Genomic DNA, 18,116 nt, shown 5'->3' with positions numbered 1-18,116 from the left:
AAAATTCTCACTAAATCTATACTAACTAAATTCAAACTAACTAATGTGCAAATGCAACCCCCCCCCCAAGCTAAACATAACATTGTCCTCAATGTGCCACAATTAAACTACCCAATGAAACCATAAAAATGGCTCAAAGCACAAAACAAGAAGGATTAGAGGTCATGTCTAATGGGTTGCGAGAAATTAAATTAAAATACAAAACAAAGAAAACTTACTAGACTAACGAGCCTCCCCCAAGCTAGCATAAACATTGGGGGATTCCTCCACTTAGCATCTCATCAAAAAAAATGGGTCAAAAATCCGGTGGGTACGAGGTCCTTGATGCTAAAAGAGGTTTTCGGAGGTGATTTGATTGAAAAATGAAGAAAAAAAAATATAGAGAAGGAGTATCGTCCTTTGCTTTTGAAGCATATGGAAAATATTAGCATATCCCGTATTTTATTAAAACGCGCAAAAAGGAAGAAAGTCACGACCCCGATCGGGGTGGTAAACCCCGATCGGGGTTGACCGTTGACTTTTTTTTTTTTTTTTTTTTTTTTTTTTTTTTTTTTTTTTTTTTTTGCTTGAAAACGGAAACGTTACGACCCCGAACGGGGTTACAACATGGGGTAGTATGCTATTCTTCAAAAGGCCTCTTCTCCTCTTCCAACACCTACAAATCACAACTCAAAATAGCTAATTAGTCTAAAATTTATTCCTAATTTTAATAAAACATGAAATTGCGTAAAATTTGAAATAAAACAAAAACAAACTATTTTCTGTCTAATGGATCCTCCATCGTCCTCTAAAAAGCACGTCAATGCCCTTAGAAGTAAATCGTATACCTGTGCATGGGCAATACAAAAGCATATATACGCAATTGATAAGATATTAGCTTGAAAGATCAAATATAAAGTAGGATAAATCTTATCAAAATGCGCATCCGAGATTTCAAAGAGAACCACCGTATCACTCCACTCGTCAGCAAGAGATGGAGCATCATGCTTAAGACCATGAAACAAATTGTTAGTGCATAACATATCATCATAAATGGTCTTAAATTGGTGACATGAAAAATCAAGGGGGCGAGTCTCTTTGGAAATGATTGGTTCTTCCCACATATTCTTGATAGGCTCATCACGAAGTCCCGCATCAACCACAATTGGGTCGACTATATCCTCCGTGAAAGGAATTTCAAGGGTTTCCAAAGGTTCGGGTGTAACCTTATCTGTGTCATTAAAATCGGGCCCAACAACATCCATGTCATGGGTGTCATCTACTACAAGGTCAATGTCATTAACATGAGTCTCTAAATGGTCAATTGGAGTGATGTTAAGGGGAATTTCAAAAGAAACATTCGGACCATCATCATCGTCTTCCAATAAATCTAAGTTATTAGGGGCAAAAGACTCACATTGGGAAGGTGGAAGAGTAGAAGTTTCGATACATCGCTCATTTTCTTCTCGCATTTCTGTGAGCATGTCTCCGAGTTTTTTTAAGGAACGGACTTTAGAAGCTTGTTGCTCCCAATAAACATGAGTAAGCATTGTGAACTCTTCTACGACACGTCTTAAATTTTCTTGGTGAGCTACTTCCCGACATTGTCATGAACCTTAGGAATACCCAAAGCTCCTCCGCACTCTTGTAGTAAAGACTCTCACAACTCATGTAAAGAGCCAAATCACGCGACTCGGAATCCATTCCTTCAAGTACAACCTGACCCAATTCATATTCATTGTAAATGAATCCAAGAGAAGCAATATGATTAACGTATTCGTCAAATTGGGACAAATAGTCATGGAAAGGTTGATTTTGTTGTTGCAAGAAAGGAAATACACCCATTGCACGAATATGAGGATCCCTTTGAGATAGTTTCACCACCTGAAAAAGGCACTAAAACTACAAGAAAACCGTGAGAAAGATCCCAAGGAACAAGTGTTCCTCGAGACAAATAAAATAAGATAAAATTCAACAACTAATTACCAAACAAAACCGTCTCCCCGGCAACGGCGCCAAAATTTGATAGGCTATCGCACACCTATGCAAAGATAATATTTATACCCTAGACAACAAATGAATGTAGTACTTAGGGGTCGAACCCAAAGGAGACGGGAATTGTTAATTAATTGTTATGGATTGAATTTTACCTTGGTGGATTATCGATTTATTGATTGGTTTGGTTTAATGTGATGATAAAACAATAATAAAGAAAATGTCTAGGGAGGTCGGGTCACACATGTTAATTATGTAAATGCTCATGTCAAGTTAGGAAGTTGATTTTACGATAAATTTTTAGGCTTAAAGACACCCACCTTACGATATTAGTGTCAACCATAGACCGGGTCCTTGAGAAACTCTCGTCCATGACTAGGTCGTCCTACTATACATGCTTTGTCTAATTCAATTCCGTGCCTCTCGACTTTTAGAACGAATGAACAAACTTAATCAATGAATAAGGCCTTTAAACATAGATTAAACGTGATGATGCAAACATGTGATAGAAACAATCGATCAATTTAACTTAGCCTCATTTTAACATTTACAATTTACTTAGTCATGCATGGTTTCCCTTACTCCTTAGACAAATGCAACTACTCTAACATGGTGGAAATGTAAATTAAACTAATGATAAATGAAAACATAATGAAAATATGAATTAGAAATGACCTTGCAATTGGAAATGGAAATGGAAATGGAAGAACAATACTTGTAATATAAATAACTTGTAAATGTAAATTGTTTTATAACTTGAAATGTAAATAGGAAATGTAATTAACATAAATTAAATCTAAACTAAACTAAACTAATAACTAAACTAAACTAACTACTAAACTTAGAGAGAATTATGAGAAATTGTGTAGAAAGATGGTGGTATAGTGTGTGAGATTAGCATCTCTTATATAGGAAATAAGGGAGTAAACTTTGTAGAAGAATCCCAAAATGTCATCCTAAACACACTCTTAATTTTCCTTTAATTCTTGAGTAATTGCCAAAAGGAATCCCATGCAAATTCTTAATGCCTCTTTAATCACATGGTTAAATGTGATATTAGCATCCAAAACTTTTCTTAGCATCCAATATTTTCCACCATAATTTGGACTTTGAATTTGGGCTTGACTTGCATATTGACTTTGCTTGCATTTTCATTTTGATCCAACACTTCTTTCATGCAAAATCCATGCACTTCCAACACTTAGTCCAATCTTGCTCTCATACTTAGCCTTGCTTCTAGTGTTAGCACATTTGATAGTACTTTAGCTCATTTAGCTCATTTTCCTACAAAACACACTTGAACACACAATTGCACTAGAAACACAATATTAGCTTAAAAACACTTTGATAAGTGCTAAATGATATATAAAATCAAACTAATATAAGGGGTTAAAATGTATAAAATATGCATTTATCATCATACCTCGTGCCTCAATGAGGTGTCCAGGTCATAACTCAAACGTGTTTGAGTTCATTCTCTCCATTTTTCATTCCATTTTAAACCGGTTTTTACCATTCCAAATCATTTTTATGATAAAATTTTTAGCCATAAAACATTTTCACCCTAGGTTCCTTATACCATGACGGTTTAATCCGTGTTTCGGTGATAATATTTGGTTAATTATATTTTAAAAGGCATTTTAAAACTTTTTATTCATTTCTTTATATTTCAAAAAACCAACATATTAGTCATACATGCTCAAGTAATCCTTGGTTCTACATACCATGTCGGTTTAAAACCCGAGTACGATGATAAACATTGACTAATTACAAAACAATGACTTAATACAATTAGTTCATAATCATTTTTCAAAACTATTCATGTCAAGGTAACAAAACCGAACCCGTGATTGAATATCGTCAATATAATGATGACTATTCAAGTCCCGTTCCTCACATTAACACAAAAGCGGTCTAAACGACCTTTTCATCAAAGACGGGTTTAAACACCCCCTTACAAACCGTTTTACAAACGTTTTCAACAGTTAGAAGACGCCCCTTTGGATAGTCAGCTGCCTCGTGCCTAAATAGGCCAACTGTTTTCCAGTTTTCAAACCAGGACAAGTCCCCTTGGATCGCCTGACGGCTCGCGCCTCAATAGGCTGCCTGATGCAGGTCCTACTTCCTTTCCAGCACTTGTCTAGGATGATTCCGTCTTCAGTTAACCCGAATACAAGACGGATCAGATGACAAGCCTGCCCTTTTTTACTTCATATTTGTAAAACGTCTTTTTAAGACAAATGAATCACGTTATGCACCATAAACCTAACTCGGTAAATGGATGTTTAATTTCCGTCTTGCATGCAAATCAACTTTAAATCCAACTTGACATTAATTACTTGATATTTGGATAAACAACCGACATAGAAAGCTCACATGTTAGGTTTAAACTTGTGGATGCACATTCATGCATTTACCCGTTTTATCAACTTTTGGATTTAACCAACCAAGATCAATAAGTAGAGGCCGCTACCGTGGGCGGGATTGGGTGTCTGATTAAAGGGCTTCCCAATATGTACCTTCACTTCTTACTCAGAAACTTTGGATAGTGGACGAGCTTATCCAGGGCGAATGAGAGTCATTCTAGAGATAGGATGCTAAAGAGGACGAATCCTTATCTTTAGTACCTATGTCAAACACCGCTTTTTACCTTGGTTGACCTAGGTATAAAGTGGATTCGAATGGGTTCCAAGCATCCCACAAATGCTTGGTGGCGACTCCGAACATCCTTTGCATCATTTCGAGACCCTTGCCGAGACGAAACCGACCGATCTAAAACAATCCGGTCGAAAGCATTCTTACGCAGCTGAGCTTGGTTTTCAAAAGACTGCTGCCGCGCCCGCAGATCGGCCGGGCGTCGCAGGTGGGCCCATGTCCATAGATTGGCGACTTCGCTGGGGAAAACTAGGCCACTTGTGTCTTTGTGATCCTAGATGGTGAGACTCGAACGGGGTCTTGATTGAAATGCATTAATTGATATTACGGTCATAAGTCAGGTTCCTTGTCTGTGCCCATAACCTAACCTCTATCGACCAATTGGCTCATCTCATCAGCGTGAGTTTTTCTCATCCCCGTGTTTCGAATCCCGCTTGAGTCAAGCATACCGTTGACGTTACACATTTATATTTCGTCAAAGAGCTTTCATTTCCTTCGTGAACGAGGCTACGACACCCTCCTTACACATTTTGTTTGGATTGGTATCCCTCTAGAAAATCGGGGTTTGATCGCTTGGTGTGTAACCCACCTTTTTAAGCCAAAACCCGTGTCAGCATTATGCATAATATAATGAACTACGAGTGCTTATGTGTTATGTAATCATACATCCTTTCGTGTCATTTCAAAAGTTTTCAAAATGCCCTTTTGCGCCGTTATAATGGCCATTTCAAACCTCGGTCTTTCGCTGACCGTTGTACGCCTTTTTAGGCCGTCGTAATGACGATTTTCAAACCCGGTTTTCTATAACCATTGCAAAAAGCACGCCTTTTTTGGCCGTCGTAATGACGATTTTCAAACCCGGTTTTCTTCAACCATTTCAAAAAGCAGGTGAGCCCATGTCCACACAACCATTCCTCCACCTAGGGAGAATGAGAGTGCCATGACTTTTAGGAAAGGGAGAACCTTAGAATCCCCTCCAAAGAAGAATAGAAAGGCAAAGTCAAAGGAGAGGGTCATTGACATTGAAGAAGAAGTTGAAGAAGAAGAAGAAGAAGAAGAAGAAGAAGAAGAAGAAGAAGAAGAAGAAGAAGAAGAAGAAGAAGAAGAGCTTATAGTTGAGCAAGAAAAAGGGTCATCATTCAAAGCTAGTGGGGAAGAAATGAAGAGTCCATTGAATATGGACAAAGGAGAGGAAGAAAACAACACCTCAAAGAATCATGTCGATGAGATCATTAGAGAACATATCATTGAGGTACCTTTCCCTCACGCTCTCACACATTCTAAGAGGTTTGAAAGAGATAATGATCTGTACGAAACCTTAAGAAAGTGTGAAGTGAATATTCTTCTAATCAATCTTTTGAAAAGTGTTCTGAGGTATGCAAAATTAGTTAAGGAACTTTGTATACCTGGGAGGAACACAAAGAAATGAACTCAAAAAGTAAGGGTAAGTGAACATGACGAGAATGTCGTTGTGGCTCTCAATCAAACACATTTATATTATCAACAAAACAACTAGTTAGTGGTTAAGTCGAGGTCGATCTATGGGACGGTGGATACACAAATTGTTCAATCTAATTATGGTTGTGCTAGGGGTTGTCACAATTGTAATGGGTTGAAGATTCTAGTCTAATGAAAGCAATGGAGTAAAATAAGCAATTAAAGGAAGGATGTAAACAAATGACTAAAAATGCTAGGATATCATGGGTTCATAAGGAACTCATGGGAGTTGATCATACAAACATGTTCTCAATTATAGGCGAGCAATTATTGTTGTGATGTGATCAAGTTAGTGTATATCTTACAATCCCTAAGAAGGTTTGGGTCCCGGAGCCGAATCGATTAGATTTTACAACACCTACAAGTCGACTTAGTCCTTCCTATTCAACTATATGCATGGTCTAATGAGACTCGAGTTGGTTTATGTCTTACAAGTCTCATTGAAAAGGTGAGTGATGGGTAAAAATGCAACGATTCATAGGCTTAGCATTTCATCAAACATAACATGTGCATAGGTTGACATCACAACAAGCAAGCAAATTAATTATGTGAACATATTAGATTAAGCATGAATCAATCCCCATGTTGGTTTCCCCTAATTACCCATTAATCCTAACTAAGAGACTACTCACTCATTATCAAGTTTAACATGCTAACAAGGTTGTCAATCATATTAACAAGGCAAAACATGATGAACAAGTAAGAAAGATTAACAATAATTAAAACAAGGATTAAGAGAATTATACCTATGGAGATTGCAAAATAATAATGCAAAGAATAATAGAAGTACTTGATGATTGATGGAAGGTTGTCAATCTCCCAATAAACCCAAATGATCTTCTAATTACCCAATAATAAACTTGAATTACTCAATAATAAACTTGAACAATAATTAAGGAAAGATTAATGTGTAATTTTGTGGAAAGATTAAAGGATAATCTATTCTAATCTACTTCTAATTTAATCTAAGGAAAGTTGATTTAATCTAAGAAAGCTTGATCTTTTGATTATTACAAATGGAGTATATATAGTGGTACATCATTAGGTTAAGCAAGGGTAGATTAGTAAATAACAATGCTAATTGTTGAGTTGAGGAAGTGCTCCTCTCCAAGGAGATGAGCATCTCTGTTTTGGTGGACTTCATAGAATATGCTCGTCCCGAGCGGCTTGGCTGAGGGAGGGTCTGCACTGGAGAAGAATCCGAGAGGATTGGGGGTCGGGACGCTCGGACTGCAGCAGGGGGAGACGAGCGGATCAAGCACGGGACGCTCGGATCTTAAGGCAGTGTTCTTCTTCATTCTTGTCTGCCAAACAATCCGAGCATCTTGAAGGGGAGACGCTCGTCCTGTAGGAGACGAGCGGATTGGGTCTCGGGATGCTCGTCCTAGCGGACAGTTTCTCTATTTGAGCTCGGATTGTAAAACAGACGTCATTTTCTCATACGGACTCCTATTGGAGTGATTCAAAAGCCTAGATCACTTGATTTTTCAACGGCGTTTCATCTAGCATACTTTCAGAGCCAAAGGAGGAACTCTCAGTTTGGTTTCGAACAATTTCTTCTTGTAATGCCTTCCTTCTCGTCATCCTTACTTTTACCCCTATGATCCTTCTATATACTCTTTATTGCTACATCCTTGGTCATCATTCTTACCTCCTCTTCATACTAGTCCATCCAAGATCATCAAAAAGCTTCCAAATATGCACGGGAGACGGGAATTCCGCCTCATTTATCTTATTTCCTACAAAACATATGAAATGCACTAGGAAAGCAAAATAGGAAGGAATTGACGGATAAAATGGCCATGAAATGATATAATAGTATGCAAAATAGGTTTAATTAGGTGACTAAATGTGCGCAATTATGAGTCACATCAAATATCCCCAAACCGAACATTTACTCGTCCCGAGTAAAGAGGTGACTAAAACTAGACCTTTATTTAAACTATCATAATAATATAACTGATGTGAGATAATTAGCGGGTCTCACTCCGCCCCTTCAACTCACAATAAGACAACTGTGAGGTAAGATGCCTTTTTGCAAGGCAAGGCGGGGCTTGCCAAAATGGCGATACATCCAACCATTAAAGCACACAAAACAAGTAATGGATGCATCTACAAAAACGAATAGCCACTTTCCTCATCTAAGTGGCGGAAATTATCTATAACGGAAACAATCTAAGGGTACACATTCCATCATAGATATGGTTTCTTCAAACTACTAAGCCTAGAAGGATACCAATAAATCACCTCCAAGTTGTGTCAAGCTAAGGTATCTTTGTCCTCAATCGTTAAATGCTTTCGTCAAGAGTTGACTCCCTATGGTGTTAGAAACACTGGAGGATCGCGGAATTCCCCTTCTTGCCTAGACAAGAAGAAGGGTCGTCCCCTCTCTACCATGCACAAAAGTGGATTTGATGGATAAAGGGATCATTTGTATTTGAGTTTCATATGGGAGTTTGCTTTTGTTGTTGTTATTCCCCCCAATTTCTGACATTTAACATTTGAGAACACTTTCTTTTTGCCATTTCTTTTGATGTTTGACATTTCAATACTTGACAACTTTCAACTTTTCTTTGCATTTCTTTTGAACATTTTCAAAGTCACCCCATTTGTAGGGAGGGTGCTTATATTTGAAGCATAGGAGTCTATTTTTGCTCCTCTTTTCATTTGATTCAATTGCAAACTTTTTTTTACTTTTCATTTCATTTCTTGAACTCAAATTTTTGAACAATTTTTGTGCCCATTCCCTTTTGTTGACAAAATGTGGTAGAACATGGATGATGGTTGCATGGCTTCAAGGGTCACCTTAGAATAAACGGTAGCTAAGGAGTTATCAATACCACAAGGTACTCTTGACTAGGCCTTAATCCATGGGTCAAAGGATACTAGTATGACACATCCTAGGGTGTTTTACAAGTATTCTAACAAGCAAAGTCTCAATAAGAAAAAGTATCTACAATGGCCTATATACACTTGTCAAGTTTCCCAAATCGACGGTTTCACAAATTTTTTTCTAAATGCAACTATATGCCATGATGCAAATAACATTTATACAACCTAATGCATATGATTTTACCAACTAATATGCCAAATAATCTAAATGCAATATTATAATCACATTGTTTATACCACATCAATCAAAATAAAGCCACATAGTCATTAACATAAAGGGGAAAAAAGAGATTGGAAAGATCATACCATGCGGTCTTCAATATCCTCATGTCTCGGATTTGGCATAGTCGATCAATGTGAAAAAGGATAAACAAACACAATATATACAAACAATATATACAAGACTACACTACAAAGAAAATGAACATGTTTTTGGGGTTTTCAATTTTTTAAATTTTTATGGTTTTTATGTTTATGAAACAAAAATACATGTTTTTGTATTTTTCAAAATTTTTCAATTTTTATGCATTTTGGAATATAAATTCCCATCCCCCACTTTATTTTGGACATTGTCCTCAATGTACATGTAGGAGTAGGAATGAAAAAGAAAAACATATTTTTGGATTTTTTTGATTTTATGGAAATGAAGTACAAATGCAATGATGTAAATGAATGAATGCATGTTCTAACTAAATGCAATTCTATATGACATATATAACAAATGAATGCAATTTAAACTATACTAATTGATGCATGCTTAGGTCACCTATGATCAAACCTCCCAAACTGATTTAAGCACTATTTCTAGTGTAGAAAGGAATAGGTTTGGTTATTGGTGACTATGTATGAATTCTAGTCTATATGCAACTAACTACATGAATCATATGAAATATATTACAATGCAAACTATACTATATGAACTAACTAATTTAAATGCAATATAATACAAATGCAAGCCTAAACTATAAGATATATGTATGCCGCTTCATGGTTTAATCTCCCCAAACCGATTTTAAACACTATTGCTAATGTAGGAAGAAAAGGGTTTAATCATGAGGTAACTACATAAATGCAAGTATACTTTGAGAGATAAAGAAAGAAAGGGTTCTTACAATCCTTGTAGGAGATGAAGATGGTAGATAGGATGCATACATAGCCATGTCATGAGCCAAATGAGAAAAGGTGAGATTTTAGCATTAATCCGCTCGGATCAAGTCTGATCCGCTCGAGTTGATGCACGGACGCTCGGATTCAACACGGGACGCTCGGATTCTCACACAGTGCATCCTGAATTTGCCAACCCGTACCAGGACGCGCGGATCAAGCTCGGCTCGAGCGGATTCCTTCTAGGGACGCTCGGTTTCTTTAGAATCCGCTCGGATTCTCAGGCAGGAAGCTTTTCTTTTTTTTCTTGTCTTTCAATCTGCGCGGATTGGACTCGGGATGCGCATATTTCGAGAAATTTCGACCCAACACCTTTTTAATGATAACAAAGTTGCTCACAAGCCTAAATTCTCCATTTTCTTCATTTCTTTACATTTTCCATCTTCTCAATTTCATTAATTTCCTTCAAAAAGCTCAATTAAAATATGAAATCCCTCCCTTTAATCTCTCATGCAATTTATTAAATGAATGAATGAATGCAAAATTACACTAAATGCATATATACAAATTAATGATTATTGAGGAACTCCATTAAACCAAAGATTATCAATGAACAATTTCATAGGAAATTATCACTAGCACTCAAAGCACTTAGAAGTCGGTCAAATTCTTGGGAGTGAGATATAAATAAGCATGGATAACAACACAAGATTATGCAATGAAATAATGCCCAAGTAAAAGACCGAACAAGCATGTCAAGAATGCTATGACAAAAATCATAAGAGATGTGATAGATGGTAGGAACATGAAATGGGTAGTTGGTTGGCAATTCACTCAACTTATCCTCCAAATAGTTAAAATCACCACTTTTAATGTAAGTACGCTCATTATCATCTAAGGTGATTTTAAGGGTGTCTATTTGGGGTTCCCAAATGTCCTCATATTCCTCATCCCAACAAGGACCATTATCAAAGGGGTTGTCATAATAAGGCTCACCAAGTTCAACACAATTGTCTCCCTCTAATATGTCATCCTCAAAGGGCGAGTTTTCACTCAAGCTCACATCCATCTCACTCTCACTTTGCCCATTAACATCAAATTCCATGGAAGTTGGGTTCATTGGTACACAAGAAGAGTAAGGTGATGGCACCCAAGCATTGGTTTCACAATCAAGAATGTACTCCACCTCATCATCACTCTCTTCATCTAGCACTTCATCTTCCCAAGGAGTGGCAAATTTGTGGGCATAGTAGGTTGGCTCAAGGTCATAGGAATATTTCTCATTCTAACAAATGTCATTTTCATCATAGTTTCCCTCAATGAATTTTTGAAATGTGGTTTTTATCGCTGCTATACTCTCCTTGGCACTCTCAAATATGTCATGTATAGTTTGCTTAAGACAATGGGTGGTCATGAACTCAACAAATTCTCAAAATTCCTCACAACTCATCTCACATATCCTACCACCACTCAAGTGAAATGCCAAGTTGCGGGTTTCAAGGTTCATGCCATTATAAACAACACAACATGCTTCATAATTTGAAAGAGTAAAACCATGATGCCAAGCATGAGCCATATAATCTTCAAATCTTGTAATATACTTATCAAAAGACTCATTTTCATATTGCCAAAAGGTGAATGTAGAAATGTTGATCAAATGAAATAAAACAAGTACAATAAAACTCAAGAAAAGAAGCACAACTATAACTAGACAAAAGAATAATTCAAATACACAACATCGTCCCCGGCAACGGCGCCATTTTGACGAGAGTGTCGTTGGGGCTCTCAATCAAACACATTTATATTCTCAAAAAAACAACTAGTTAGTGGTTAAGTCGAGGTCGATCCACGGGACGATGGGTACACAAATTGTTCAATCTAATTATGATTGTGCTAGGGGTTGTCACAATTGTAATGGGTTGAAGATTCTAGTCTAATAAAAGCAATGGAGTAAAACAAGCAATTAAAGGAAGGATGTAAATAAATGACTAAAAATGCTAGGATATCATGGGTTCATAAGGAAATCATGGGAGTTGATCATACAAACATGTTCTCAATTATAAGAGAGCAATTATTGTTGTGATGTGATCGAGTTAGTGTATATCTTACAATCCCTAAGAAGGTTTGGGTCCCAGAGCCGAATCGATTAGATTGTACAACACCTACAAGTCGACTTAGTCCTTCCTATTCCACTATATGCATGGTCTAATGAGACTCGAGTTGGTTTATGTCTTACAAGTCTCATTGAAAAGGTAAGTGATGGGTAAAAATGCAACGATTCATAGGCTTAGCATTTCATCAAACATAACATGTGCATAGGTTGACATCACAACAAGCAAGGAAATTAATTATGTGAACATTTTAGATTAAGCATGAATCAATCCCCATGTTGGTTTCCCCTAATTACCCATTAATCCTAACTAAGAGACTACTCACTCATTATCAAGTTTAACATGCTAACAAGGTTGTCAATCATATTAACAAGGTAAAACATGATGAACAAGTAAGAAAGATTAACAATAATTAAAACAAGGATTAAGAGAATTATACCTATGGAGATTCCAAAATAATAATGCAAAGAATAATAGAAGTACTTGATGATTGATGGAAGGTTGTCAATCTCCCAATAAACCCAAATGATCTTCTAATTACCCAATAATAAACTTGAATTACTCAATAATAAACTTGAACAATAATTAAGGAAAGATTAATGTGTAATTTTGTGGAAAGATTAAAGGATAATCTATTCTAATCTACTTCTAATTTAATCTAAGGAAAGTTGATTTAATCTAAGAAAGCTTGATCGTTTGATTATTACAAATGGAGTATATATAGTGGTACATCATTAGGTTAAGCAAGGGTAGATTAGTAAATAACAATGCTAATTGTTGAGTTGAGGAAGTGCTCCTTTCCAAGGAGATGAGCATCTCCGTTTTGGTGGACTTCATAGAATATGCTAGTCCCGAGCGGCTTGGTTGAGGGAGGGTCTGCAATGGAGAAGAATCCGAGAGGATTGGGGGTCGGGACGCTCGGACTGCAGCAGGGGGAGACGAGCGGATCAAGCACGGGACGCTCGGATCTTAAGGCAGTGTTCTTCTTCATTCTTGTCTGCCAAACAATCCGAGCCTCTTGAAGGGGCGATGCTCGTCCTGCAGGAGACGAGCGGATTGGGTCTCGGGACGCTCGTCCTAGCGGACAGTTTCTCTATTTGAGCTCGGATTGTAAAACGGACGTCATTTTCTCATCCGGACTCCTATTGGAGTGATTCAAAAGCCTAGATCACTTGATTTTTCGACGCCGTTTTATCTAGCATACTTTCAGAGCCAAAGGAGCAACTCTTGGTTTCGTTTCGAGCAATTTATTCTTGTAATATCTTCCTTCTCGTCATCCTTACTTTTAACCCTATGATCCTTTTATATACTCTTTATTCCTACATCCTTGGTCATCATTCTTGCCTCCTCTTCATACTAGTCCATCCAAGATCATCAAAAAGCTTCCAAATATGCACGGGAGACGGGAATTCCGCCTCATTTATCTTCTTTCCTACAAAACATATGAAATGCACTAGGAAAGCAAAATAGGAAGAAATTGACGGATAAAATGGCCATGAAATGATTTAATAGTATACAAAATAGGTTCAATTAGGGGACTAAATGTGCGCAATTATGAGTCACATCAGAACACGTCTCCGCCATTTTCAAAAAGTCACTTCCTAAGAAGTGTGGCGATCCGGGGATGTTCACTATATCATGCTCCATTGGGGACAAGAGCTTCACCCATGCAATGTTAGACCTAGGTGCGTCAATTAATGTCATGCCCTACACTCTTTATGAGACCTTCGGACTTCCACCTTTGAACAAGACCGATGTAGTGATCCAACTTGCGGATCGCTCAAACATTTACCCTAAGGGGATGGTGGAGGATGTGTTAGTAGAGGTCGATCATCTCACTTTTCTGGCCGACTTCTATGTCCTTGACATGGAAGTCGATTCAAGGGCCACCCCAATCCTTTTAAGACGCCCCTTTATGAAGACCTCTAAAACAAAGATTGACGTGTCTAACGAAAACTTAGCTACGGAATTTGACGGAAAGAAACTCACATATAACATCTATGATACCATGAGACAACCTAGAGACTCACATTCATGCTACTTCTTTAATATAATTTAGTCAATTGTAAACCAAATTTATAATTTGTGTCAAAGGGACCCTCTCGAGGTTGCCCTCACTAACGATTTGGAACAAGAGGGTTTGCGTGTAGTGTTGTCTCATGATGTGCAGGAATATTCCAAGGATTTGGACAAGGAAAAAAGCCTTGAAGATAAGGAGGAAGCTCCAAAAGAAGGAGTTCAATATGAACGAGGTAGCCCAGAACGCAGTCTGTGTCTGACAATGCAGCCTGCGTGTTGGGGCACAGCCTGCGGCACTGGACGCATCCTGCGTGTGCCTCGGGTGTCAGCTGAAGTTGTAGCTTTTCAAGAACATAAGCTCCCAAACCCGTTCCTTCCCCTAGAAGCCAATCTTGAGCGACCACTACCCTCTACTATCAAACCACCCAACTATGAACTAAAATCTCTTCCCACCCATCTTAAGTATGTATTTTTGGGGGAAAATAATACCCTCCCATTGATTATCTTAAATCAACTCAAGAGGGAGCAAGAGGAGAGGTTGGTAGCCATGTTAAAAGACCATATAAAAGCTTTCAGGTGGAGCATTGCCGATATCAAGGGGATAAGTCCGAGTACATGTATGCATAATATTCGGTTGGAAGGAGGAGCAAAACCCATGAGACAACCTCAACGACCACTCATCCCTCCCATGATGGAAGTGGTGAAAGAGAAGCTCATAAAGCTACTTAAAATGGGAATCATTTACCCCATTAGTGGTTCCCATTGGGTAAGTCCAACTCAAGTTGTACCGAAAAAGGGTGGGGTGACGGTAGACAAGAATACCCATGGGGCATTGATCCCCACCCGCTTACAAACGGGATGACGGGTGTGTATTGACTATCTCCGCCTTAATGCGATCACTTTAAAAGATCATTTAACCTTACCTTTTCTAGACCAAATGCCAGAACGGTTGGGCGGAAATGAATATTATTGTTTTTTGGACGGCTACTCCGGATATTTTCAAATCCCCATTCAACCGGAGGATCAATCCAAAACAAATTTCACTTGCCCTTTTGGTACCTTTGCATACCGTCGAATGCCTTTCGGCTTGTGCAATGCACCGGGAACTTTTTAACGGTGCATGATGAGCATCTTCTCCGACCTTGTGGAGTGCATTTTAGAAGTTTTCATGAATGATTTCACCGTCCATGGAGACTCCTTTGAATCATGTCTAAACCACCTAACTATGGTCCTACGGTGCATTGACTCTCACTTTATATTAAATTCCAAAAAATGTCATTTGATGGTGAGTAAAGGCATCGTGCTAGGACACGTAGTGTCGAAAAGAGGGATTGAAGTTGATATGGCAAAGTTGGATGTGATTAAAAGTTTTCCATATCCAACTAATACTCGAGACATTAGGTCGTTTTTGGGACATGTCGGCTTCTATAGGAGGTTTATAAACGATTTTTCAAAAATTGCTAACCCCTATGCAAGCTCTTGCACAAAGATGCGGAGTTTTTGTTTGATGATGAATGTAGGAAGGCATTTGATCTATTAAAGGAAAGGCTTATTTCGGCTCCGATTTTACAAGCACCAAGGTGGGGCCGTCCCTTCGAGATGACGGATGCAAGTGACTTTGCTATCGGAGCGGTTCTTGGGCAAAGAGATGGAAAGACCCTCTATGTGATCCAATATGCCTCTTCTTTACTCAATGATGCACAAAAGAACTACACCACAACCGAGAAGGAGTTCTTAGCGGTGGTGTATGCCCTTGAGAAATTCCGTTCTTACCTCTTGGGTATCAAATTGATAATATATACCGATCACAAAGCTATCACTGAATTAGTGGGGAAGAAAGATACGAAGCCAAGACTAATGAGATGGGTTCTTCTCCTAAGTGAGTTTGATGTAGAGGTAAAGGAGAAAAAAGAGGTGGCTAATGTTGTAGCCGACTACCTTAGTCAGTTGAATCTTAAACAACAACAAATGAGGAGGATGGGTGTAGTGGATGGGAGCTTGCCCCATGAGTCGCTATATGCTTTGAAGACAATTGAACCATGATACGCTAACATGGTAAACTACATGGTAACAAAGAAGTTCCCTTCCACTCTATCATCTAGCCAAAGGAGTAAGATCAAAGCAAATTCCAAATACTACTTATGGGATGACCTTTATCTTTGGAAGTTTTTCCAAGATCAAGTGATAAGAAGGTGTATCCCCGATCAAGAGATACAATCCATCCTCCGATTTTGCCATGAATACGCATGTGGTGGCCATTTTGGCCCACAACGAACGACAAGGAAAATGTTAGAATGTGGGTTCTTTTGGCCAAGTCAAAAACCCATTTAAATAAATCACATTTAACAAGTGGGAACCCCTCAAAGCGAAACAAAATGCCACAAAAACCCATGTTATATTGCGAGATATTCGATGTTTGGGGAATCGACTTCATGGGACCTTTCCCAAACTCAAGTGGTTTAATTTGTTAGAGTAAGTGTCCCCGACAAAAATGCGATCACAATTGTCGATCATATTGATCACATATTTAAATCTCATAACAAGAATACGAAAGGGATGATACATTACATATATAGTCAATTGGTCCACACATATCGGTAATGATTGGCTGGCTAGAGTTTGACATTACTATCGTGCGACGGTGGTGATAAGTTGATCCCTTGAGGTCACACCTAAAGGACGATTCCCTTAATTGAAAAAGGTTAATTAATTGTATGTCGATACAGATTAATTAATTCCTTAAAATTGAACAAATTATTATCATAAGAGAGAAAATGACATCTTATTATAATGTGATTAAATACGATTTTATTTAGTAATTTAAGAAGTTATATTACTAAAATTAATCGGTGTTTGCGAAACACGCGAGATGAGAATGATAAGTTAGTTATAATTACAAGATGTTGTGAATTATACTAACTAGTATTTAAATGACCATTTTATGTGAAAGTAATTTTGAATTACTAGTCAATTTGTTAAATGTGATTTATTTAAATTGTAAATGATATTTAATTTGTTAAATATGCATTTTAAATTAAAACATAACATAAGACATGTCACATGTCACATGTCACATGACATACAATTGTACAATTGACAAAAATAAAATGGACTCCATATTACACATGATAACCGAAAAAATTGGTGGGCAATTTTGGAAGTTTTGTCTTATTCATTTGTCTTATTCATTTGTCTATGATATTTGATAGTGACTTGACTATGACAAAGGCTTACCCTAATTAGTCTTGTGAAGACAAAAAGGAAAAAGGAAAAGGGCCTAAAACTCCCCTAACCACCGGTTTTAGGAGTAACAATTGAGAGATTTTTCTCAATTTTTCATTCTCTCATGTTTTATGAAAAACACAACACTCTCTCTCTTGTTCTTCATAAAAATTATTTTTTATGAATCAAATTTGTACAAATCAATCACTAATAATACTAATAGTAGTATATGAGTATTAGTAATCGATTTTAAGGTAAACCACATTACAAATATCTAGTACATATTATTTTGTGGAATTTTGGGATAGTCTTGGGCGCTAGTTATTGGAGGGTTTCTATTTGAAGTCATGGATGATCATCCTAATGTATTTTCTAGCTCAAGAACAAATGAAGGTAGGAGACCTTCATTTTTGCCCATTTGGCTGAATTTTTGATGGTGAGAAAACGATTTTCTCATCTCTTGTTATTTAGTTTGCATGCATAAGATCTAGTTTTAATTTTATGACTAAATTAAAATGTCACATATATGAATATGTTAAGTAATGGAATTAGTGAATTCTAACAAGTGGTATCAAGAGCCTTAGGTTGTTTGCATGCAAATCAGTTTATAGTTTTTCCGAGTTATATGATTAACATACAAAA

The 18,116-nt window shown here is 37.4% G+C and overlaps 1 protein-coding gene across 1 annotated transcript; it reads left to right on the top strand.

Moving 5' to 3' along the window:
• Positions 1-5,806: 5,806 nt before the first annotated feature.
• LOC141588478 (uncharacterized) lies at positions 5,807-16,295 on the top strand. The gene is made up of 3 exons (XM_074409919.1): positions 5,807-6,003; positions 14,328-15,018; positions 15,729-16,295. Exons 1-3 carry the CDS (start codon positions 5,807-5,809, stop codon positions 16,293-16,295), a joined length of 1,455 nt encoding a protein of 484 aa, XP_074266020.1.
• Positions 16,296-18,116: the final 1,821 nt, after the last annotated feature.

This window comes from Silene latifolia, chromosome 6 (assembly GCF_048544455.1).
Source record: "Silene latifolia isolate original U9 population chromosome 6, ASM4854445v1, whole genome shotgun sequence".
In the NCBI taxonomy this organism is placed as follows: domain Eukaryota; kingdom Viridiplantae; phylum Streptophyta; class Magnoliopsida; order Caryophyllales; family Caryophyllaceae; genus Silene; species Silene latifolia.
Note: the sequence above shows the minus strand (reverse complement) of the source record. Positions and strands in the feature narration are given on the sequence as shown.

Excerpts from the sequence above, each read along its gene's own strand:
- LOC141588478 (XM_074409919.1), top strand. The coding sequence starts at position 5,807 with ATGGACAAAGGAGAGGAAGAAAACAACACCTCAAAGAATCATGTCGAT. Across the intron at positions 6,004-14,327 it reads CTTTTGAAAAGTGTTCTGAG|GGACCCTCTCGAGGTTGCCC; the intron begins GTATGCAAAATT and ends TTTGTGTCAAAG. Across the intron at positions 15,019-15,728 it reads CCATTAGTGGTTCCCATTGG|CTCTTGCACAAAGATGCGGA; the intron begins GTAAGTCCAACT and ends CCCCTATGCAAG.